The 23,300-nt window shown below is 54.6% G+C and overlaps 1 protein-coding gene across 1 annotated transcript in view; it reads left to right on the top strand.

Moving 5' to 3' along the window:
* The window catches only part of VAC14 (VAC14 component of PIKFYVE complex), a 107,461-nt gene that overhangs the window by 52,454 nt on the left and 31,707 nt on the right, over positions 1-23,300 (top strand). The window contains exon 14 of the mRNA XM_067302708.1: positions 7,572-7,704. Coding sequence (XP_067158809.1) covers positions 7,572-7,704 — 133 coding nt within the window. The remainder of the gene's footprint in view (positions 1-7,571; positions 7,705-23,300) is intronic.

Below are 23,300 nucleotides of genomic sequence, written 5' to 3'. Positions count from 1 at the left end.
AAGGCAGGACCGGGGCCGGTCGGCAACAGCACCCGGCTGCTATTGCTCCCACCCGCTGGTTTCGGCCGGCAGCCACCCTGCCCTAACGAACGGGTGCCGGGAGCTTCGTGTCCGGGGCTGACTCTGCGGAGGAGCATTTGGGCAGCTCCGATCCTGGCTAACGGCACTCTCGGATGCAAGCGTTAAAGCAAAGCAGACTTCTCCCCACACCGCCCGTATTTTCGAGTTCTGGTCTGCACTGAAATTGCTTCAATTATGGGTTGAGGTAAATCACTTTAGCTCAACCGCTGCAAGTGCCCCTGTGGATATTCTTTAAACAGCTTATGCAGATTTAGCTCGCTTCAGAAAGGAATCAATTTTAGTCAAATCTCATTTAAATTTGTTTTAAATGGCATTAAGCAAGTCCACACCAGTTTTAATTAAGACCAGTTTGAAACCAATTAGGGTTAAATTAGTGGGACTTGTGTGTTCCACAGTGGTGAATTTTGGTGTTTGGTGAACAAGAAAAAAAAAACCACCCCAAGCTAATGTCTGATTCTGTCGGGCCTCTCCCGGAGCAATTCGGGGACACTTCTTTGGCCATCGCAGGTTTTGAGACTGCTCAGTCCATCAAGCCGGCGGATCGTCTGAATGTTCCAGACAGCTGTACAATATATATTTATAAGGGGCCTTAATATAGATTCCTAATTGCCTGTCTCTTTTGATTTACGACGCGGCCACATGAGCGATCGGAGCGTACCAACGGCGTGAACCACAGGTGAGCGCGTGGAGCTGCCCGGGCTGCACGAGACCTCGGCAGGCGAGGGAGATGCGCGCTGTGCTGCACTGGAGCTGGCGTCCAAGGGGGAAGCCGGGGCTGGCCCGGGCGGTTCAAAAGGCACATTCGGGTTTCTGGCTCTGCCCCAGGCTGTGACGCTTCCCTTGGAAAAGGTTTTGTTGGCCCTGCCTCCTGGGATGTAGGATGATGCTGTAGTTGTTTAGGAGGTACCTTGGGTCTGTCACATGGAAAGCAGTGAGGATCCACGGTGGTTGTAGGAGTTTGCTGCTGCAATTTCCACGTGCTTTTTGAAGGCTGTTTCTACCGACTCTCGCAGGCAGCTGAAAGAGGAGAGGAGCATTGCAGAAACCTGGCAGTGCCCTTTGCAGCAGTCATGCAGCGATCTGGCGGGCTGCATCGCTGCAAGCAGCAGCCTTTTGCTGCGACCTGGAGAGATGGGAAGGCGAGCTCCAAGGCTCCGGTGGGCCAGGGCTCTGGGAGAGCAGCAGCTCCGTTCTCCTCCAGCAGCTCCAGAGTCTTAACCTTCAGGTCTTAGGGAGATCAGCCCTTTCAAGGGGGAGGTGTGCTTTTTGCAGCCTTTGCATTCAGTTGGGGGGGTTATGAAAAGGCTTTATCTTCTGCTGAACCTCCTTTTCTCCTTCCTTGCAGCTATTACTGGTTTGGCCAGGTTCAGCACATTCAGTGGTTGCTTTCTGCCATAGCAGTTGTGAACTCCTTGGCCCGTGAGTTCAGTTTTTAGCCTTTTAAAATCATGTTAGGCAAAGTGGAGAAAAATTGTTTGGGATGCGATTGTGTATCTACCCTGGAGACTCACAGCTCAGCTGACAGGAAGAGGTTGGGACCACACGCTGTGCCCATGCTTAGTGTCACTGCTCTGATGTTCCTGGGGGCCAAAAATTCCCATTTGTTCTTGTCACAGCTGATATGTAGGGTTGACTTTGTCATTCCTCTGAGCAGGGATCTTTCCTCTCCCAGCTCACTCCTCCATGCCAATTAAAAAAAAAAAAAAAGACAGCAGAGCCGTGGCGTTTCATCAGCCCTGCTTGTGGTATGGTATGTTAGCAGCCGATCTGGCAGGTTACAAATCTGCAAAGTCTCACTTTAGGGGAAGGGGGGAGGTGCAAACTTCAATTAATTAAGCCACAGTTTTCTTAACACTTCTCTCTGCTTGTCTCTCATGCTTCGTAGAAATGCTCCAAAGCTGATCCTGCAGTTCTGCCGTGCCAGCGTGTGCAGCAATCCCGCTACGCTGCGCGGTAACCCGTGGGGCTGCAGGCTGAGCAGCACCAGAGCGGTACTGCGGACCGAGGGGCATGACTGGGCTGCAAGGTCCATGGAGAGGTTACATGATGGAAAACAGGTTGTGAGCCAGTTCCTCGATGTCCTGCAAATCCAGGGCAGATGGGCTTTTGAGCAAATGGGAAGTTTGGACGGTTGGGAGCCTTTGCAAGAGAAATGTCTTGCACGGCAGCCTGTTTGGAGAAGTGTTGTCCAGTCCCTTTCGATCTCAAGCTGCCCTGGCTCCCTTCCCTGAGGTCCTGCAAATCAAAGCAAAACCTGAAGGCAGAGCCGCGGTGTGGCATTGCAGTGTGGCGTCTCTGTAGGGCAGCGAGTGAGTGAACGGCAGTGCGTGGGGGCTGCTGCAGGATCTGATCCGGGAGCCCTCCGAGCTAGCCGCATGCAGCTCGGGGGAACAGAGAAAGGGGGAGGCGAGGACGTGCTGAGCCAGCACTGGGAGCTTGGGAGCGAACCTCTGCTGCGCTTAAGTGAGATCACATACGGCCACCGTGGTGAAGCTCCCCAGTATCTACCTCCTGGAAGCCCTCTTGCAGAGGACCTGGAGACCCAACTGAACTCACCTCTCATTGCCACCAAAGTGAGTCTTCGTGTTTAAAGGTAGCATTTCCCATAAGAAAGCTTACTAATGGCTGCAGATAACGCTTGACTGCCTTGAGTGGCTCTCAGGAGCGCTAGCAAGGTGGACTGCTCCACCAGGGTGCTGCTCAGAAACTCGGGGCACGCTCTGGTGGAAATGTTCCTTAGGGATGCACATAACTGCTTGCGTGTTAGGTAGGCAAGAAAGCCAAGGCTTGTTGAAGAAATGAGGGTGTGCCAACTGTGTGTTCCCTTTTGAATTCGGTCTCAATGTTCCCAGAGGCGAAGGATAAGAGAAGTTCCCTGAGGCACGCAAACCTTAGCATCACGCTTTCTTCTGCTGAGAAAACAGGGCTAAGTCGTCTCCATGTTGTTGCCATCTCTGTGTTCTGGTCCCCCTGCCCTCCGCCTTACTCCCAGCTCCCGCACCCCTGGCCAGCTTTCTCCAAATTGAGCAGGAGGGTAGTAGCCTGCCAGGGGGAAGGGATGGTGCTTTTCAGGAGCCACTGTTTCTGAATCAGCATGGACTAAAACAGTTAACTACCTTGGTAGCTGACTTTGAAATTTGCTTCCAGGTACTGCTTTAATTCTCATCTCTGGGCTACTTAGCGCAGTAAATTGCTTATTAAATCCGTTGCTTCTGCCTGTTAGTAGCACAGGCTGCGTCTGCTTCCCCTGCTCCGTCCCCAGGAGTGATCTGCATTTGATGTGCTTACCCAGAAAGTTCTGGCAAACTGCACCCAGCTGTGATTCAAAGGAAGAAGAAGACAGAGTCGGAGCCTGGAGTTTGATAGTCCTGCAGACTGCAGCCTGGATCTGATCTCAAAGGTGATTCTGGCTTTTGGATACCCAGTTGCTCTAGAGGGTCCTTGCGAGTGTCCAGTGTGAGATGTGGGAGATATTGCACCACCCCAGAGGGCTGATCTGACGGTGCTTCCGGCTCAGCCGCTGACCTGTCTCATGCCTGCATGCTTGGCCACAAGTCTTCTGGCTTTGTCCTGTACACGTCACTGCTGGTGCCCTTGTGACAGGAGAGCTGCCCCTTTGAATAGCATAAAAATTGCTGCCTCTGCCTGTTCTTTACTTGGGATGTGTCTAAGATGTGCAATATTTTTGACTTTCAATAGGCATCACTGGAAGCTGTGCAAGAAGGCAATAAGAAATAAAGCTTGCTTTGCTATCCAGTGCGAGTTAACCCAGATCTGCCGTAAGAACTAGGCAGGAGGGCTGCTAGCTGCGCTGCTGCTAGGAAAGATCAGCCCCGGTAGCAGTGCAGTCCTTGGAGCTCTGAGGGTCCAACGGCTGGATCAGAGACATGATTGTTGGAGTCCTGAGCAGGGAGAAACCTCAAGGTCAGACCTTCCCCTGGACAGCTTCCAGGTTGGGGCCTTAATATCTGATAGGGGTCAAGGTGTGATGTCCTTCCTGCCTGCTGTTACCTTTTGGGTTTCGATGCACCTCTGGGTTTGGATATCTTGGGATTACTTAACGAAACAAACAATAAATATTAACTTCTCCAGCTTTAAAAGCAGGCCTCCATCTGCTGTTCATCTCCCCCTTCCCTCCCTCCACACCGGGAAGACAAACAATGCTGCCTTTTGAGGCTCTGCCCATTTTACAGATTGGGAGATGCAAACCAGAGCTGTAACCCGCACTGAGTAATCGGCAGAAACCGTGGCCTGCAGAGCGCCGTGGTTTAAAAGCAGAGCTGTTGCATGTGGTGTTGTCTGGACTGTTTCTATTTTCAACCTGCTTTTAAACAATGCTGAACAGCTGTAATGATTACACGTAGAGCGTGGCTGTATTTTCACTCTGGGTAATCTGTGCCTTTGAACAAACGCACCTTTGTTTTGGCATGTGTTGTCTCAGTAATATAATATTCTTGTCCAGATCACCTTACCTGCAGCTGAGAGGAAACACAGTGCTACAGTTAGCATTCGTTCTCTGGAAGATGGCAGTTTAAAAGCACAGTTTGGGGTTTCAAATGCACCAAGAGGGAATTTGAATCCTCAGATCCAGTGGGAAGGAGGCACCCGTTCCTCTGTGGCAGGTTATGGTCCAAATGATCTCTTCTTTCACTCTCCCTGTCCTCTGTGCGTGTTCTTGTGGGATGTGAAATCTGTGGCGGTCTTAGTCTGGGTCGAGCTGGGGCGGCGGAGGTGGCTGCTGTCCCCTGCCGTTCATCACCGTCCCCTGGATTTGCTGCTGGCGCTGCCCTGCCTTGAGCGCTCACTTGCCAAAACGCTCCCGCGCCTGGGCGCTGCCGCGAAGCGGGTGCAAATGGGCGCAGGCAGCGCGGCAGGGCGACGGCCGTGCCGCTCAACGGGACCGTGAGCGCTGCCTCGTCCACGTCTCTGCACGTCGCGCCGGGACGGCCACCAGGACCAGACCAGTCCAGGGACTTTGCCATCAACCTGAGCTTTGGCTGTTTGATTGCATTTTTAATTGGCTGCTCCGCGCTCTGCTGAGCCTCAACAGAAACAGACAGCAGACATAAATCAAACTCTTCAAGTTTCCGCTGGCGATCGGATGGAAATACAGCGCTGCTGACTCTTCTCATGACTCTTTGGGAATAGCCTTGTGGTGTTTGCGTTTGCTGGCTCGTATTACGGTTAGACACTTTTCAATCTTTTTGCAGGAAAAGTTAAGGGAGAGAGCTCTTGTTGCAAACTCCCCTTTAAAATGCCGGCGTCAGGCGTTTGCTTCAAGCGCTGTCCTGCTAAATAAACGGTCTCCCCTAAAGTATCACTGTGGGAAAAACAATCTTCACCTCTCAGCTCCCTGCACTTCAAACACTTCAGTTTTGGTTTCTCAGCGGTATTTTTTCTAAAGCTGTCTTGAGCATCCTGAAGTAGGAAATGCATTTTTCACCCCTCCCTGGCTACCCGCCCTGCAAACAGCCTTTTATCGAGTTACAACTTTTTGCTCAGCGAGATTACGTTTCTGTGACCTGAGGCTTCTCCTAATAGCTATGTGAAGGCTCTGCAATCCGGGCAGCGGTAAGGGGGTGCCGTGCAGTCACGAGAGCGCCGTTCTCGTGATGGGGATATATGGTAAGACGTTGAGCAGGGCAGAGCCTGGAGCCCTGCGGAGTTAGGCACCACGAGCTGCACGTCCCAAAGCGAACACGCAGAGGAGCTGGGAAGGAGACCTAGCACGCAAGGTGCTGGCTGTGAATTTACTGCACGCTGCTCTGTCTGAGCTTCTCCTGCGCGGCCCTCAGAGTGCGTTGTGCAGTGTGGTGGGGCTGACACCAAGCGACTTTGCAGAAACGGTCTTTGGCCATGGCCAGAAGCCGGGGTGGAAGTTGCCCTCCCGTGCAGCAGAGCCAGCAGAGCGGGCACGAGTGGGTTTTGTGGGCTGCCTTAGCCTAGCCTGTCCGCGAGGGCTGTTTGGGCTGACCTGCCTGTGCAGGCGTTGGTGAGAGCTGCCCAGGTCGGCAGCGCTCTGCTCCCGCCTGGGCTTCACAAACCAGCAGCGTTATTTAGCGTAATACGAGCAACTTCCAGGTAACTGAGCCCAGCAGGACTGGATTTTATGGCCTTGGGTTTGGCTATTGAGATATGCTGTAGCGGGGACCAGGGAAGTTGGCGGTTCGGCGCTGAGGTTATGAGCGGAGGCATGCCAGCTCTGCACATCCTTCTGGACACGGGTGTCTTGAGTGTGCTGCTCCCTTTGCTGTGCTGCTGGAAATCCTCCAGCCCCAAGCAAAGTATTCAAGGAGAAAACATGAAAGAGCCTTACAAGTCTGGAAATGCATTAGATCGGTGTGGGAAAGGAATACTTGCCTGGTACATCAAAGCAAATCTAAGCTTTCCTGACCACACCATTTCTCCTTTCCCTCTCTCCTCTGCTTGGTTACACCTTCCCATTTTCAGACCCTGACCCTTAGCTCCCTGCCGGGGGACCTCCTTGTACCTTCCTTACGTGGAGAGTCTGACTGCACTCAGTACCTGCAGTTTTCTTCCTTTGAGACTTATCGATATGATCTGTAGTAGCTGCTGCCTCAAACTGAAGTCTTCTTTGTTGTCAATAGTAAGGCTCTGGGCAAAACCTAGAGGATGCTGTAAGAGCAGTGCGCAGGATTGTGTCCTGCTCTGAAGGTTTCTCATACCAATGAGATCCTGGACAGACCAGATTTAAAACGTGCTCTGGAAACGAGGATGCCTGGGTCCTCCCCTCTTCCTCAAGACAGGAGGGACAGCTTGTCGCTCATGGCAGTCGCTGGCCCATGATCTTCTTTCCCCCTCGTACAGCTGCTTTTGTTATAGAGGGTTTTTGCAAACAGAAAACAAAAGAAGAGCCTGGTTCTGGGTATAATGTGTAAGCCTGGATCTCTCCTGCTTGGGACATGTGTGTGTGGCACCGGTGCATCAAGTGGCTCCTGCCTGCGGGAAATACAGTCACTGAACTTGAACCTGCAGCTTGCTGTGAGCCAGAGCTGCATGTGTGTGTGCTGTTAAGTGCACGCTGCGTTTGGGGCGTCTGCAGCTTGTGGGGATTGGATTAAAAGCTCCTGCAGTTCACAAGCAATCTGGTTTTTGGGGGGAAGAGTGTAAGTGCCATATCCAGGGGTATGGGAGTTGCTATTTATAGGGCTGATGTGGAACCTCGAGCACCCTTTTTCCTGTGCACTACTAAAATTGAACAGCTTTGGGGGTGGTCTCCCCAAAAGGCCTGTTCGCTGGTTCTTCAAGGGCTGGCAGTGCTGCGAGATGCTTTCTCCTGGGACGGAGAGAGCTGTGACCAGGATAGTTCTGCTTGCACAAAGCAGACGCTGTTATACGAGGCTTAGAAATCTTGCCTTGCTGCCCCTTCCCTTCTCTGGTCAGTGCATTTTGGGGGTCTGCTCTCTGGCCGAGACTGTGTATGCCATGTCCTGACTCGGCTGCTCTGTAACTCCCTGTCTCCTCCGCAGGTACGAAAGGTATGGAGTGTTCTCCCTCCACCCCCACCATGAACTCCTACTTCTACAAGTTCATGATCAACCTGCTCAAGAGATTCAGCAGCGAGCGGAAACTCCTGGAGATGAGAGGAGCGTTCATCATCAGGTCAGAGTGCCCTGCTCCTCTTTGAGCTTTGCCCAAACCTTCAAGCACCTCCCTGGCAGGGTGGGCCAGGGAGGAAGGGTTTGAACAGTCCAAGCGAGTGCTGAGCTCTCTTGGATCGCCAAGAGCCAAAACCATTTCTGCAAGCCTCCTTGGCTTGCTGGTAGTCGAGGCTGACATTTTTAGAGCACACGGACTTGCCTTTCACATGTTGAGACACCATATTTTTTGCTCCCATCCCCTGAGGCAAAGTATCTCCTTATTAAATAGTGTTGTCGGATCCCGTTTTGTTAAGACACAAACAGACCAGCTGGAGCATGAAGACAGGCTGTTGCTCAGAGTGCCAAGTCAACTGAATTCTTTCACCTGGGTCGGTTCAGGGTGCTGCAAATAAGCATAACTTGTGTTGGGCACATGACATTTGCCCGGTGGAAGCCCCTCATCCATGAAGGCCGTGTATTTTGATTCACAGAGTCATGCAGTTGGTAGCCCGAGGCCAGGCTGGTCACTTGAAGAGAAGGCAAGGGTAGGAGAGGAGGGGTAGTCAACATCTCGGTGTCTTGGGCAGGTTTTGCTCTGCTTTTTAAGGAGCTGTGATTAGGTGGTGGATGCTGGAAAAACAAGCTTTGGGACAGCTGGCAGAATGTAATCTTTAATGCAATGAAATCTGGGGCAAGGGACACAAATTCCTCAGCTCAGAAATAATTGACTTAATGGTCAAGGCAAAAAAAAAAAAAATCAGGCGTTTGGGGGGAGGTGGGGGCAGGACTCTGTATTTTTCCTTCCTTGCTTTCAGTGAGGTGGCATCGAAATATGCTGAAAGAGCATGAAGCCCAAACACACTCCCATGGAAGAAGACAGCTGCCTCTTCCAAGGCGGAGGTATGCGTGAAGTCCTGGTCAAGGGTCCCAAGTGAAAGATGAATCACTTCACCAGCTGAGAGCTGTGATCAGAAATTGCAGTGTGTACAGCTCTCCAAATCAGCTAAGTCGAACCTGGTAATAAGTTGCAACTGCTTTGCATTAGCAAAGCGTCCTGAATTTGACTCTCTGCAACAATTTGTGCCCAAGTCTTCAGGCAGCCTTGAAACAGTGCTGAAAAGTTAGCGCTAGATTCATCTCAGTGAGCAATTAGTGTTGAGAGGAAGCGTGGTAGATTGTGCTGAGAAATACTGCTACAAAAACAAGATGAAGTGTGGGCAGGACAGGATTGCAACGACTGTTTCATCCGCAGTGCAGGGATTTAGGAGATTCCCCCCGCCACCTTCTTGCCTTAAAATTTGGTGCCTTATCCCAAAGACCCTTTGAAAAAAAACTATTTTCCCCCACCAAAATCTAGCTTGGTTTTAGTCTTAAGAGTCTGGAAATGTTGAGTTTAATCACATAGGGATCTAAGGTTAGGACAGGAAAAAAAATCCCATTTTTAGTGTTCCCCCTCTTCTCTACAGTCTGCAAAATGGAAGCACAGCCCGTGGTTTGAATGAGCGGCCCTTGAGAGGCGAAGTGGCCCTATTTCTCGCTAAAAGGGCAGGGCAGCTGGGCCTGGTCAGCGCAGTGAGCCTGGACAGTGTCACGTTTAAAAGTTTAAAAGTTCCCCTGTATCGCAATCATCTCAAATTCTTCCCTCCGGCTCCAGCAGGATGAGTCCCTTGGCTACCAAGGCAGGCTGGGCTGCTCCCAGCCCATAGCTGGCGGCGTAATTGGACCAGCTCACGGCAGCTCAGCAGACGGTGACTCAATGCCCCAGAATCCACGCTTGCAAAAAATCCCAATTAGTGCAAAAAAATGACTCTAGCCTCTGTCTGAAGTCAGTCACATTGTGGCGTGCGTGTAAGAGATCCAGGGGTGTCTTGGTGTGAAGCCAAAGCAGCGGTTCTGGGAGGGATGAGCCATGGCCTCGGGTGCTCGTGACTAACTCTGAAACCTAACGAAGACTGTTAAAAGGCTGGTGTTAACTACATCTCTGCCACCTCCAAAAAAGTGAGACGGGAATAGAGCAGGAAAACTTTTGCAGGACTCTGTGGAAAAGATTGATGTGTTGCCAGAGAGACCCACTTAATGTGGGAGCCTCGTGGTGCTATTTTTAGCCGCTTTTCAAATTAAAGCCATATGTGTTTTCCTACAGTATCTCTCTCCACTGTCCGCGAGCAAGTTAGCTGTTAACGTAGGGTGGGGTGAGAAGGCAGCCTGATGTTTGACTTGGGAGAAGCTGATGATTTTTCAGCATTGCCTGGAGAGCACAAAGTGAATATTTGCGAGATCTGAAGGGGCTGTGTTAAAGAGCGATCCTCCCCCCCAGCTGATACAAGCTTCTTTGCTCCCCTTGGGCCCTTCGTTCTCCCCTCGTCTCTGAAACCACCGGTGCCTTTTCTGATGGCCAGCGGGCCCAGGAATAACGAAGCTTGACCAACCTGCCGCTTGGCAACTCTCTGTATCCAGGCTGGCGCAGCAGCGAAGGAAAATAAACCAGTTAAATTTAGGCAATTATTTCCAGTCAAGGGATTAGTGCTTAGTGGAAAAGGAAATGTGCGACAGAGCTTTAAAACACAGCGCAGCAATTTTCCCTGCCGTATTGCCAGTGCTGTCAAGGCTGGGCAAAGACGAAGGTCCATGAGGTCAGATGGAGGGTCCGCAGTAAAGGTGGTTTATTTTGTAACCCAGCTCATGCTTGTTGATGTCCAGTTGCTGACTCAAAAGGACTTTAGTCTCGCTTCTGATAAGTCCTTGGAGTCCCAGAGATTATGGCACGCTGCGTGCTTGAAGACCAGGAACGTGATCTGGTCCCCAGCTGCCCGGCGGCTCGGCGAGCTGAGACGTTGCCTCCAAGGAGCTGGATGGTTTTGCCCGTGTTGAGTGGGGCTAATGCACGAGGGCTGCCTTGGGATCTCCCTGCAGAAGCCGGCGCTGCCGCCCATCTGTGCAGACAGGGAAGAGCCAGGTTCTCCCCACACCTCTCCTTGGGGCGCTGTGGGCTTTGCCCAGCTCTCCTGGCGCAGGCAGGGTGCTCTGGGGAGCAGCCACACGTCTTCCGTGCCCGCAGCAGCCCTTGGACCGGGTCCCGTTTGCCACTCGCTTGGGCTTTCCCGTCAAGCAGAGGATCCGTGGGAATCCCCCCGTTCTTGTCACACTGGGGGACGCCACTGCTCCCCTGTTCCCTGCCACTCTCACCTCTCGGGCTCGGCAAGGTGTTTGAGGACAACATGCAAGGTGGTTGCACCATCAGCAACCCCGGGTAACTCGAGAGATTTTCCGGGGAGGCCAGAGAAGACGGGGGGAGCTAGCTGGAAGCACAAACTATCTTTAAAATAACTGGCAAGCGGCTCCAAAACCTGCTGCGGTTCCCCTCCCTCGCCCCCCACGCGCCAAGGCCAGCAGGTAACGTGGTGCCATCGAATGAAGGAAAACGCCATCTCCCGGTCCTGGCCCGCTGCCTTTCCCTGGAGGGAGGCGATGCACCGCGCTCGGCCCTGCGCTGCGGCGCCGGCACCCGAAGCGGCCTGGCTCTTGGCGGGAGAGCTCGCGGAGGCTGAGCCTGCGGACGCGGCGGAGCTGGTGAGCCGGGCTGGGCCCTGGGAGGAAGCGAAGGGAAGCGAAGCATTCGGGAAAGGGCTCTTCAAGGCTCTTCAAAGCTGCTTAGTGCACACTTGACTCCGGGGCCTCATAAACACTTAGGAGAGAGACCCTCTTTGTGCAAGGACTCCCGCTGCTTTGTTGAGGGAGCTACGGTGGTAGCAATCATCCAGAATCCTCCGGAGAAGACCAGAAGGGATATTTATTTGCACAGCACTCTCTCCTGGGAAGAAAAGCCTTTTCAAGCTTCCTACCCCTCGAAGAGCCAGAAAGGCAGCAAACCTGACTTCATGGTCTCTTCCAAGGCTTTCTTTGCCTGGAGTCAGTTTTGTGCATCTCGGGAGACAGGGGTTTCCTAGGGGGCTCAGTCTCACATTATTACTTGTGACTTTTTTTTTAGGCTCAAAGCCAGTAAAGTAATTCTGTCTTAAGAACCTTGTTTCAAACTCCGAGCGCTGCCTCTTCCTTTCAGTCCAGATTTGTTTTCCTTCAGAGGTAGCTCAGAGGTGGTTGTCAGAGGCAGGAGCGTCAACCTTTTGCAGTTTTCGTAACTGTTACCTCTCACCTCCATGTGCAGCCCAGAGACCTTCCAGCCTTCTCACTAATTAGGAGATTTCTGCCTCTCTGCCCTAGCTGGAACATGGCAGGGAAGGAGTCCTGAACTCAACCGAGCCCTTAAGCAAGAACAAAATATTCACATTCAGCTACTGGCCTCCTGATTATGGCTTTGGAGCAGCACAAAAATGCAGAGGAGCTTCCAAAGCATCACATGGCTCCTTGGATCCACGCAGGCGTCCTCAAAGCAAGAACCCCGGAGGGGAATAGCGTCTCCGCTAAGGCTTGTTGGGTCAGGAGGGAGGCAAACGGCTGAGCTCAAAGTGGCACCTAGGTGTTCAGCCCCCACCATCTGAAGATTTAGGGGCTGGATGTGAGGCCTGCCTGTTGGTAGCACCTCTGTGGAGTGCAGGGATTAAGCGAAAGGGTGTGCACTACCCCCTAAACATCAGTTTTGTTACTCAGAGCACAATTTGAGGAAAGGACTGACTAATCTAACAGCTTGCTGCCGTTGGAAGGAGCCGTCTTCTCGCTCGTCACTCCCCAGGTCCTGGTTGTGCAGCCCTTGTTCTGCCCATGGAGTTTGTCTGAATTTTGGGAGCTGGTTTAGCTGAACCCATCGCAACAGCAGCTAACTTTTGGCTGGCTTCTGAGATGAATTACCCCAGGTGTTTGTGGCCATCGTGGACCGGCAGAATTAAACTATGTCAATATATGAACCTTTATGGGTCTATAGGATGTATTTGAGTGGTCAGAGGTGTCCCTGTGCATATTGTGGGTGGCTGTTTCGAAGTGAAAGGCTTAGGTTTTATGCCTATAGAGGCCTTTTGTCTCTGAACAGTCACCCCCTCGAGCAAGAGAGGGTGCCTGAGTCAGCAGTGTGCTCTCCAGGCACCTGTGGGCAGAGGGCCCGTTCGCACGCGTTGTTCGAGCTTGTTTTACAGATCCACTCAAATTCCCTTCTGCGCAGCCCCTTCTTGCGGGGCGGTGACGGGGCGGGGGGGCATTTTCTGGTGTTAAACTGCACTGAACTGTACTTGGAGGTGACTTTCTGCCACGTCATCGGCAATGGAAAGGAGCAGGCTGCAGGGCTGGGCGGGAAGCGGAGATGACAGCGAAGCTGCCGGAGCTGCTGGCGTTTGACCAGGGTGTTGTGTTGGCTTGGCTTTGACCGTGATTTCGATTTAGCTCTAGGGGACACTTGAACACAGCAGGGGGGTGGGCAGGTGGGAGGGTTGGTTTTGCATCTGCTCTGCCAGATATAGGCTAGAGCAGATAAGGTTGTTCAGCCAATTTACGGCATTAGGTGGGGACTTGGAAAATCCCGAGTCTCCTGATGAGCCGCTGGTTTATTACTAATGCAGAAGGAAAAAGTTCACCTGCAGAACTGGCTGTAAACCCTGCGTTTTTGTTGAAGTCTCAAAGTCCTGCCGTGATCATGTGAGTGGAGAGCTGGCCCAGTGCAACCCGGCGTGGCTCGGGACGCTTAGGGAGCAATGCATGGCCTGGAAGGGCTTGGGCAGGGAGTCTTGGAAGATGCCTGATGGCTTCAGCGGCTGCTGGGGAAATCCTAGCTGTGGGATAGCAAAGAAGACAGAACCAGGGAGAAACATCTGTGATGTTCCAGCACGTTATGGGTGTGCGAAAGGCTCTTACAGTGCCAGCGGCCGGGGTGAAGCCCTTCCCTTGGCGTGGGGCTGTAGCTGACTGTCCCCTCTTTCTTGGTGGGGTGGGGGGGACTTTTCTGCCTCTGAGCAGCAAAGCCGAGGGGCTGGGGCTGACCGCGAAGCACCACTTTCTCCCAAAAAGGGGAAAGCAGGAGAAAGAGAGCAAAGACTGCCAAGCAGGCTGAACCTGCTAAGCAAGATGGAGAGTTTGAGAGAGACAGCGAGGGAGCGAGAGAGAGAAGCAACTGGATTTGCAGTGCAGCGTAGACATCTGATGCTCTTGGCAGACGGGGAGTGAGGAGCGTGTTAAATCGCTTTTTGCTCTGTCTGTCTAGCTTTCCCATGGCCGGGTCTGCTTGGGTGGGATGGGAAGGGCAACCCAACAGTATCTCAGCAAGGAAAACTCCTGGGAGCGAACGGGATGAGAGGCCTGGGGTTTGGTGGGTTAGTGATTGCTGCTGGCTCTGCAGGCTCAGATCGTGACGGATGCGCTGGGGATGCTGCGCAGGTCCAGACAGCGTGCATCTCTTTGGTTTAGCACGCCGGCACCGTTGTCTCTGAGCCAAGGCCTCTGGGGAGGGAGCTGTCGGAGCATGTCCTCCTGCAGGGGTGGACGTGAGGACCGGGCTTGGGGTGAGGGACACCCGGGAGCTGGGCCCTTCTTCAGCACTGTGAGGGCCTCAGGAGCCCTGGGTTCTGGCTGGAGGCTTTGGGTCTATAGGGGAAAGAAAAGGCTGTTGCTCTCCTAAGGACAACTTTCATGCGGTGCGCCTGCTTTGGATGGAGGGCAGCTGGTGTTAAGGGGATGCCTGAGCCCCAGGAGGGGTGGAATAAACTCCCCCTCTGTTTTGCTGGTGTCTCCAGTGATCCACCATTGCACTGTCACCCTTCCCCGTCCTGGCTCCCCTGCTCAGTTGTTGACCTCTCCTTTCCTCCTGGCTTGCTGTCCCACCCTCCAGCTTCATCACCCGCCCATCTTCAGCAGCTCAGCTGGCTCTTGTCCGTGACTGCAGCAGCCTCGGGGCCAATGCAAAATCCTCGTGTGTGCCCTCGCGTTCTCCCAGGCTCCGGCAGCTCCTCTGAACACATAGTTGCTTGGCCAAACATTTTGATACTTTCTGATGAGCCCGCTTCAGTCTCCTGATGAGCTAGAGGCTGGCAGAGCTGTGACGTGCTGCCTGCTTCCTTCGGGCTTGTTGATACCGCGGTGCCTCCTTCAGCCTAGCTCTTTCGTCGAGAAACCCGTGCACAGAAAGTCCCTCTGCTCCCATCGGCACGTGAATCGGGGAGGGGGGGGTTGTGCGTGTCTCTTCTTCCTCTCTCCCACCCTCCGGGCTGCTGCATGCAGAACAAAACCTGGGTTTGTTTTTTGCGTGAACTGTTCTGCTTGTACTCAGCAAAGCGCAAAAAAAAAAAAAAAAAAATCTAGTCCCTTTGATAAACTGTGATATGAACTCGGGTAAAATCCAAACAGCTGTGATCTTTACAAGGGAAGCTTCTGTTTCGGGAGGCAGCAAGTCTGTGAAAATACACTGCTCTGCCTGCCAGGATGCTCTCTGGCCGACTGCCCTTTTGCTTTAATGAACTGTGCACTTTCTCCCCCTCCCCTGTTGCCTTGCAGAAAGGAGTAACTGGAGAAAGCCCTTATTTTTTTGCTCCCGCTTTAAAAACAGAAAGCAATCCTCCCTTCCTCCAAAGCCTCCAGGCTGGTGCAGTGAGCTGCAGGGCATAGGACAGGCTCAGGGAATCCCACCGCATGGGGCGGCATGCGCACTGGGTGGGATTAGCAGTCCCAGGCGGGGAGAGGCATCATCCAAATCGGAGGGTAGCCGAGGTCTTTGGATTGGGATAGAGAGGCAGAGCTTGGGGACTGAAGACCCAGGCTGTCGTGGTCAGCCCACGAAGGGTCCCGTGGCTCTTCGGGTGTCAGTACCGTTCGGGTTTAGGCCTCGTGTTGGCTTGGGCCCCGCGCGGAGCGGCCTCAGCTGCCGAGCCGGGCCGCCGGCCCCGGAGCCCCGCTATGTGGGTCAGCGCTCAGCTCAACGCCGGCATTCAAGGCTGGGTGTTTATGTAAGAGCCATTAGCATGCCGCGAGGCTCGCTTGGTTTCCAGCCCGGCGGCGGAGGGGAGCGGGAGCGATCCGAGCCTTATGCTCGTGTCGTTCAGAAGTTGGCTCCGGTCGTAATCGCTCCGTGAGAAGAACCTGCTTTTCCTGCAGTAATTGGGGGGGACCTGCAGTTCGGCAGGGCCGGCGCGTCCTCGCCCTGAATGGATGTTCCTCTTTAGTCACCGGGGCGGCGCAAACGTCGGCAGGCGAACAGCTCTGCTTGCTCCCGGTTTTCCTCTGATCTCTCCCCTCGGGCTCATTTCCTTGCGTGTCTCTTCAATCCCTGCCCGCTCCCCCGGGAACTCTGCTCCCTGGCTCCGGCTTTCCCCGCTGCCTCCGCTGGCCAGGGATGAGAAACCCTGGCCCCGGCCACCGAGGAGGAAGAGCGGTGTTTATGAAGCGGCGCTGTGACAACCAGCCTCTGATTTCGTGCCTCTCCTGCCGCTGCCTGCGCTGTTCCCGGCTCGCCGGGAGAACGCCTTGAATGGCTCCCCTTGGGCTTTGATGGATTGGGTTAATTCAGGGTGGGAGTCGGGAACTCAGTTTTAACTCTGCAGAGGCCCAACTCTTGAACTGGCTGTTTTCAGTGACGCAACGGGCTCAGCCAGAGCCCAAGAGAACATGTCCTAACCGGTTCTTCATCTCGCTAGTCCTTGGGGCACCGCTGCCGAGACGAGTGTTTTAACCAGGCAGCACCCAAGGCCTCCCGCTCTCTCCAGGAGAGATATCTCGCGGGGCGGCGTCTGCTCTGCGAGCCCGGTGGCCACGCTTGCGGAAAGGTGGGCGCTCGGCAGCCTGCAACGCCTCGGTGCGCAGCTCTGCCCGATGCTCCGCGGCCCCTTGGAACGCGCGCGGGAGTCGGAAGCTCTTACTCGACCTCCTGACGGCAAGCGATTGCCGTCTCTTAAACAGAGCGGCGTGAGCCGGCCTGTGCATGGGGCAGGGAGGGAGCCGTACGGGGCAGCATCAACTCGGCAGAGCTCAAACTAGTGCAGAACTCCCTGGGCGAGTGGAAAAATCCCAGGCCTCCCAGGGGAGGCTTGGAAGAAAACCTTGGTTCACCAGGGCTAGAGCCGGGATGTAGGAGGTCTGCTTATAACGCGCTGGAGGCGATCGGCAGCGTGACCTTGTCCGGAGGAGCCTGGTCGCCCTGCCTGGATGGCATATGCCTGCGGTGATAAAAGGAGCTGGGACACCGCAGGCCCCTCTTGGGCTTGGTCCTCCCCTGGTGAGTCCTGTGGGCTTCCCCCGGGAAGCACAGGCAGCCTCTCGGAAGAAGGCATTGCTGAGGGAGCCGTGGGATAGCACTGCTGCGGGAGCGATGCAGGCCAGCTCCTTCTCCAAAGCCTCCCAGCGGGATCTGGAAATGAGCTAACTGTCCTACACGCTGAAGCTGCTCTGGGACCCGGATTACTCAGAGCTGCCTGTAAGAATTTGATGCGTTTTCCTGTAGAAAAATGGAAAACACATGTGATCAGCAGCGTCGGAGTGGGCTGGGACTAATTAAGGTCAGCAAGAGTGTGGAGGGGAGGAAGAGGAAGTGTGCGTAGGGGAGAAAAAACCCTCGCAAAATGTCCAAGTTCCTTTAAAGGGCAGGTCCCGCGTGATTGCGTTTTCTCGCTCCCAGTGGTTTCCCTGGGATCGCAGCAGGAGAGCAGCATGAGGTCCGGCCGAGCGGGCTGGGAAAGGGGGCTCCAGGAAAAGGTGGGCTGGCAAATGGAGAGAGGAGCTCGAGGAGCCAACCTGCGTCTGGGGAGCGAGGCCACTTGCCTGAGCAACTTCTAACAGAGTTTGGCCACGTGCAGGCAGGATTAGAAGCCTGAGTCCTCCCTCATCCGTGCTGGCCATTCCTGACTGCAGCGCAGGTCACCGCCGGCTCCCATGGAAGAGCCGCACCTGGGTTGCTAAACATTAGTTTCCCAAAGCAGAGTTTAATCATAAGTTCCCACGAGCGACTTTCAAGCTACCTTCCAAGCTTTCCTTGCCTGGCTGATTGTGTGAGAACCGGCTCCTTCCCTAATCTTGGGCAGGCAGCATTTCCCTAGGGGAGTTATTCACAAGGGGCCCGAGACGGTGTTCGGCGCAATCGAGTGGATTTGCCTTCGGCATTAACTGTTAAATTACCAATCCGATCTGGTTTATCAGGCTTTGGAGGTTCTGGTCGTGTTTTCTTCTCTTCCTTGCTCTTGAAATATGACGTCTTGGCTTATTAATCGCCCTGGAGTGAAAAGCCAGAACAGGCAGCCTGGGAGAGACCAAATAACGATGTTTTTGCTGTCTCTCGTAGAGGGGATCTTGCCCAGGTTTATCCCCCGTGCACAGGGCACGCTTGGTTAAAAACCTCAAGGCAGAACTGAGCGAGTGTTTTGCATCCTGCTGGTCTCATCAAGGTTTTCCATTCCTGGCTGCTTTTGAGCATCTCCCAGCCCATTGCTCTCAGCTGGAGATGACTGTACAACGCCTCTCGTCACGCGGAGCCGACCAATTGCAGGCACAACAAGCAGGCAGGCAAGCTGCTGCTGCTGCGGCTCTTTCGAGGATGCTCTGGCATTTCCCACAGTCGCCGTTTTCAGAAGGTCTCGATCAAAGCCTGGAGGCTCCGCTCAAGGCCGGATGCTTGCCCCAGGAAACGCTCACCCAGGCAGCAGGCTCCTTCCCTCCTGCTGCCGCATCTGCCCGGGTGCTTTGCTCCCGCCGCCCGGCCTTCTCCTCCCCGTCGCCCAGCGGGAGCCTCCTCTCGCCCTTCCTCCACGTCGCTGCCCTTGCTGGTGGAGTTGTCTCTCCGGAAAGTCTGCTAGTTTTCCAGATGTAACGTGTTCAACTCCTGGCTGAAAACATTTCCCTCTCGGTGTAACTTTGTATGAACGGTTCTCTGCCTGGAACGTCTTCCCTTTGGTGTGTGAGCTGCTGTGTGTCTGGCCTCTGCTCAGCTGCACCTGCGGTGCATTTGCTTGAGCAAATCCTCTTTGGCTCTTTGATGCCAAACGCTCTCGGCTTTGTGCTCTGCCCTGGCCGTGGGGTTCGCTAGGTCAACAGCTTCCAGCTTGGAGCAGGGAGGGTCACGGCACTGCAGGGAAGTGGGAGGAGCAGCCGGCTGCTCAAGCCTCGCAAGCGTGTCTAGGCTGTGGGCCGATGGACCGCAGGAACCAGGCCGATGTATGAAAGGCTGCATCCCCCCTTGGTGTCCATCTAGGTAAGCTCCACCCAAGCCAGCTGGTGTGGAGTCCCCAAGGGCAGGAAGGGCACCTAGATCCACCCCTCATCCACTGTGTGATGCTGAAAGGGAGCCGGGGTGGCTGGGGAGACGTGGCTGGTTTCCCTGCCCTCCGTGGCGTGGTGGGTGGCTTCAGACGCAGCCGTAGCTGCGCGGAGGCTCTGCGCCGCGAGCTGGCACGGCTCTGCGCTGCTGCAGCGGGAGAGGTGGCAGGTGCGGAGGAAAGCCCAGCAGTGCGTGTGCTGCAGTAACATCTGGGGCTCCTAAACCGCAGCGTGAACAAGGATGTATTTTTTTAACTAAACCCTTGCCTGGAGCCCAGAGTGCAGCCTAGCATCTCTCAGAGAATTGCTCACAGATACCTTGTTTTCTGATCCCTTAGATTTGCTCTGATGCCCAGCCTGCATCTCCCCACTCCTACTGCTCCTACTATCCCTTCCCCCAAAGTCACACAAGGATTAATACCACGTACAGTGTTGTCTGCACTTGATTCTGGTCTAGCAAAACGCAGGCGGTTAGTTAAGTGGTCTCTGTGTTGCCGCTGATGTGATTAGACCTTAACCAAGATTGGAAAAACCCTCAATCCAGTTTTACGTGGCAGGCCTCAACCTCTTGCAAAGTAGCTGATGTGGTCTATGGGGAGAACATGTACAGCTCAGCCGCCTGTTTGCATTGGAGATGGTAATGGCTTCTCTGGAGCTGTTAGCTGCTTGGATAAATAGACGTGCTGGAAAGAAATGCTTCCCTCTCTTCTGAATGTGGGAGTGATTGCGATAATTGAATGAACAATATAAAACCTGGGGAAATTCCCATTTGTCAGAGTGGATAATGAAAGGAGGTTTCAGACAGCTCCTAGCCTGCCTTGTCAGTCGTCTCTGTCTAGGAGGGAGAAAATCAGATGTCTGGCGAGGGGCTGGTTCTCCCCCTGCAAGGAGCTGTCAGCATGTGCGGCCAGCAAGGCCGTGGCCCAAGAGCAGGCTCCCCGTCTGAAGCATGCACGTGAAAGGAGAGGCTGGTGGAGAGCAAACTGGACTGTGTGGCTCAGCACGTCCTCCTCTGGGGTTGAGGGGACCTTGTGTTGGTGGCCTGATCCAGAGGCATCTGGGGAGCATCCTCTTCTTGCACCCTGCTCAGCTCAGAAGAGCTAGAGACCAGGCTGCCCAAATAGGAGAAGAGACTGAGAGGCAGCCCCGTGCACCAAGCGAGTGAGGTCTCATGCGTGGGAGCAGTGCGATTTGACCCTTGGACGCAGGGTGCAGAAGGGTCACCGAAAGACATTTTTCTGAGTTGATGTGTGTGGCTGAGCGGCTGCTTCATCCCCTCTTGTGACATGTTCCCCAGGGAAGAGAGGTGCAAAGCAGTCCGTAGCCTCTCCTCCTCCGTTGGCCCAGCCCCTTGCAAGGCGTGCTGCCTCTGCAGCGAGGAAGCCGTTGTGCAGTCATTGCCATCTCCAGAGCAGAGCGTTACCACTGGTCCCACTTCCCCTGGCAGCCAGGAAAAGCATCTTTTGGGATGCCATGGCAGGAGCACTCCCAAAAGAAGCTGGTAGCACAAGTGCCTCGCACTCCGCTTGTGCCGAGAAAGTGATTTCCTTTGAAATGAACTGATAGCTGAGGTCTGTCACTAGGACTGACACAACCAAGCAGGGCTTTTACCATATTCTCTGCCTTTTCCCAGCTTCTGCAAGTGCTTTGGAGATCAGCAAGACCAGGGGGCCAGTAACGGCTGCAGCAAGTGGGAGGAGATGACTCTGCAGAAAGCGCTCGCTTCAAAGCACGGCAGGCTGAGTCAGAGGTGGCGGAGGGCCTAGCACGAGCGCATAAGCCAAGTAACAGTTAAAGCTCAGGAGTGTCTCTAATCTTGCGATCAGACGGTGCCGTGTGCATTACTCACGAGCAGCAACGCTGGTGGCGGCTGTGCGTGAGCTTGCATTGATTCGGGAAAGTTGATATCCTCCCTCCCCTTTGCCCGCGAGGAATCTCGCAAATCTGGACGGATGCTTTGGGGTTGGGGTGGGCACGGGTGGGAAAGAAGGAGGATTCGGCTGTTTTGAAACTTCCTGTTGCTCAACCTAAGCAAGGGAGAGGTGAGCAGAGGCTCTGGGGTTTAGGTATGAGCAAGAGAAGAGTCAGGATGTAGGCAGAAAAGAGAGACTATGCTGAGGATTTAAGCTGTGCATGAGGAGGGACTGAAGATTGTTCGGCTTCCTCTGCCTGCTCTCTCCCTCTCATCCCGGCTGGCAATCTGCTCCTGGGCATGCCAGGCCCATCAGTGGACAAACCAGCTTGAGACAAGTTGTGCCCCTTTGGGGGTACTTCACCCCGCTTGCTGTCCTTGGCCTCCCGGGACCCCCCCAATGCCCCATGGCCTGGGAGAAGCCAGCTGGCATCATCCTTGCCAGTACCCCACGGTTTGTAGGCAGGAAAAGTGGCTGCTTTCCATGGCGCTGCGAGGACTCCTGACCCCTCTCCTGCTCCGGCTTCGTGGCTGCTGAGTGGAGAAGGTTTTGCCTTCTGTTCAGGGCAGGAATGCATGATGCTGTGCCACCGAGCTCCTCTCCTGCAGTGCAGGAGGTGCAGGTTCATCCCTGTGCTCCATGAGCCCCAGCAAGGCACTTTGTTACAGGTAGCCCAAGGGGGCAGGTGGTGCTTGCCTCCAGCTGGCCTTCACATCTTCCCACCAGCCAATTTCTGGTTCTTCCACAGGGGAGGGAGTCTGTCCCAAAGCCACAGAGGGGTCCTAGATATATCAATAGCTTGATTTTAAAAATCAGTTTATGCTGGCTGCCTTACTGTAGGTCCACATCCCCCTTCGTGGTAGCAAGTGATAGCAGGAAAGGCCCAGAGATCACCTACTTTGCACTCATCTCTACAGTGCCTGCTCCTACCTGTGCTGCCTCCCATGTCCGCCGGCTGAGCAAGGGCTGCCGGTGCCCACGACGAGGGGCTAGAAGTGTCTCTGCACAGCACAACACCCATCTCAGGGCATATCCCCCCCTTCTCCCCCAGAGCTGTCTCCCAGATCCTGTGCTCTTGCTCTCCATGCCAGGTCAGCCACCTTTGGTGCCCGGCCAATGCCTGTGGCCACTGGGTGACAACTCCATCTCCCAGCCTTGCCGCTGCCCTTGGGCACGCTCGTCCCCAAGCCCCGAGTCCGACAGGCAGCCCTGCGGCTCACGCAGGCGGTGGTCCCTGCCTGCTGCCACCAGCGTGACACTGTCAATGACGCTCAGCGCCGCTGGCGTGTATTCGCTTTTTCTGTTTCCCTGGATTCCTTGGCTTTTGTGTGACTCCCGCCAGGAGACCTGTCAACCCCAAAGCCGTTGCTGACAATGCACCCGGTCTTTCTAGCTAGGCCCCAGCCATCAGAAAGCTTCACCCTCAAATGCGTTGCGCTGTGCCCGTTGCCAAAATCCTCCACCTCTGTGGCAATCGGTGACTGATGCCCTGACAGCTCGCTTCATTTTAATATTCCTTCAGTGCTGTGCTGGGTCCTGCCAGCTCCCTTCCCAGCCTGCCGCTCCGAATTGCTTGGCCCCCCTCCCCTATCTCTTCCTCGGAAGCGTGCGCTAGCCATCGGGCTTCCGAGCTGGCGGGAGGGATGGAGCAGAGCCGGAGCCCCCTCTCCCCCAAGGCCAGGCGGCGCTCGAGCTGCTGCAGATGCCTGCTGCAGCCGTGCCCGCTGCCCAGCCCTACCACGGGACTCCCCTTGTCTTCTTCTTATTGTCCGTCTTTATGGCTTGTGCCATTCCCTTTGCCTTCGGAGGTCTCATGATGCCAACTTTGCCCATCTCCTCCTGCAAAATAGCACCGTATCCTGCCTGCTGGAGGCTCAAAGCCAGCCTGTCTGACCCCTAATTTCAGTTGCTATGTATCACTTGGTGCCTCTTGAGCTTTAAAACTGCTGGGCTAAGCTGAGGTAAGGCTCCTCGAGCGGCAGTTTTGAGTCTTAGCCTGCTGCAGACTGCTTGGATGCGGTGGCCCCCTGCGTGTGTCACTGGTGCGTTCGGGCCCCAGGGACAGGCAGAGCGATCATTTGGGCTGAGCTGAGGTTCCTACAGGCATAGGCACCCTTTATCCCTGCTCTAGGGGCAGTTTGTAGGGCAGCATCTGCGGTCGGTCACATCCAGCCCTCCTCCTGCCTGCGGCCCGTAGCCCCATTCGGCTTATATCTGCGTCCTGGTCTCCAGTTCCTGGTCAGAGAAAGCAGCTCCATTCCCATCCCAGGCTTCAGTTCCCTGAGGCACATCCTAGTTTGGGCTTAGCTGCTGGAGCGAGCTCCATGGCCGCAGGAGGCCCTTCCGCCCTCTACCCCGTGGTGGGAAGCTCTCCTGCTTCCACGCTGTGGCTGAGATGAGAAAATGTAACTTTCCCTACAGGGTGAATGCGGAAACTCTTCAACCGTGTTGCCTCTAGGACAGCAATCTGCTCCTCGCCGTACTGCAGAGAGCCGCGGAAAAACAAGCGCAGCCGTCTGGCTGTCGGTTG

The sequence above is a fragment of the Apteryx mantelli genome, chromosome 10, assembly GCF_036417845.1.
Source record: "Apteryx mantelli isolate bAptMan1 chromosome 10, bAptMan1.hap1, whole genome shotgun sequence".
In the NCBI taxonomy this organism is placed as follows: domain Eukaryota; kingdom Metazoa; phylum Chordata; class Aves; order Apterygiformes; family Apterygidae; genus Apteryx; species Apteryx mantelli.
Note: the sequence above shows the minus strand (reverse complement) of the source record. Positions and strands in the feature narration are given on the sequence as shown.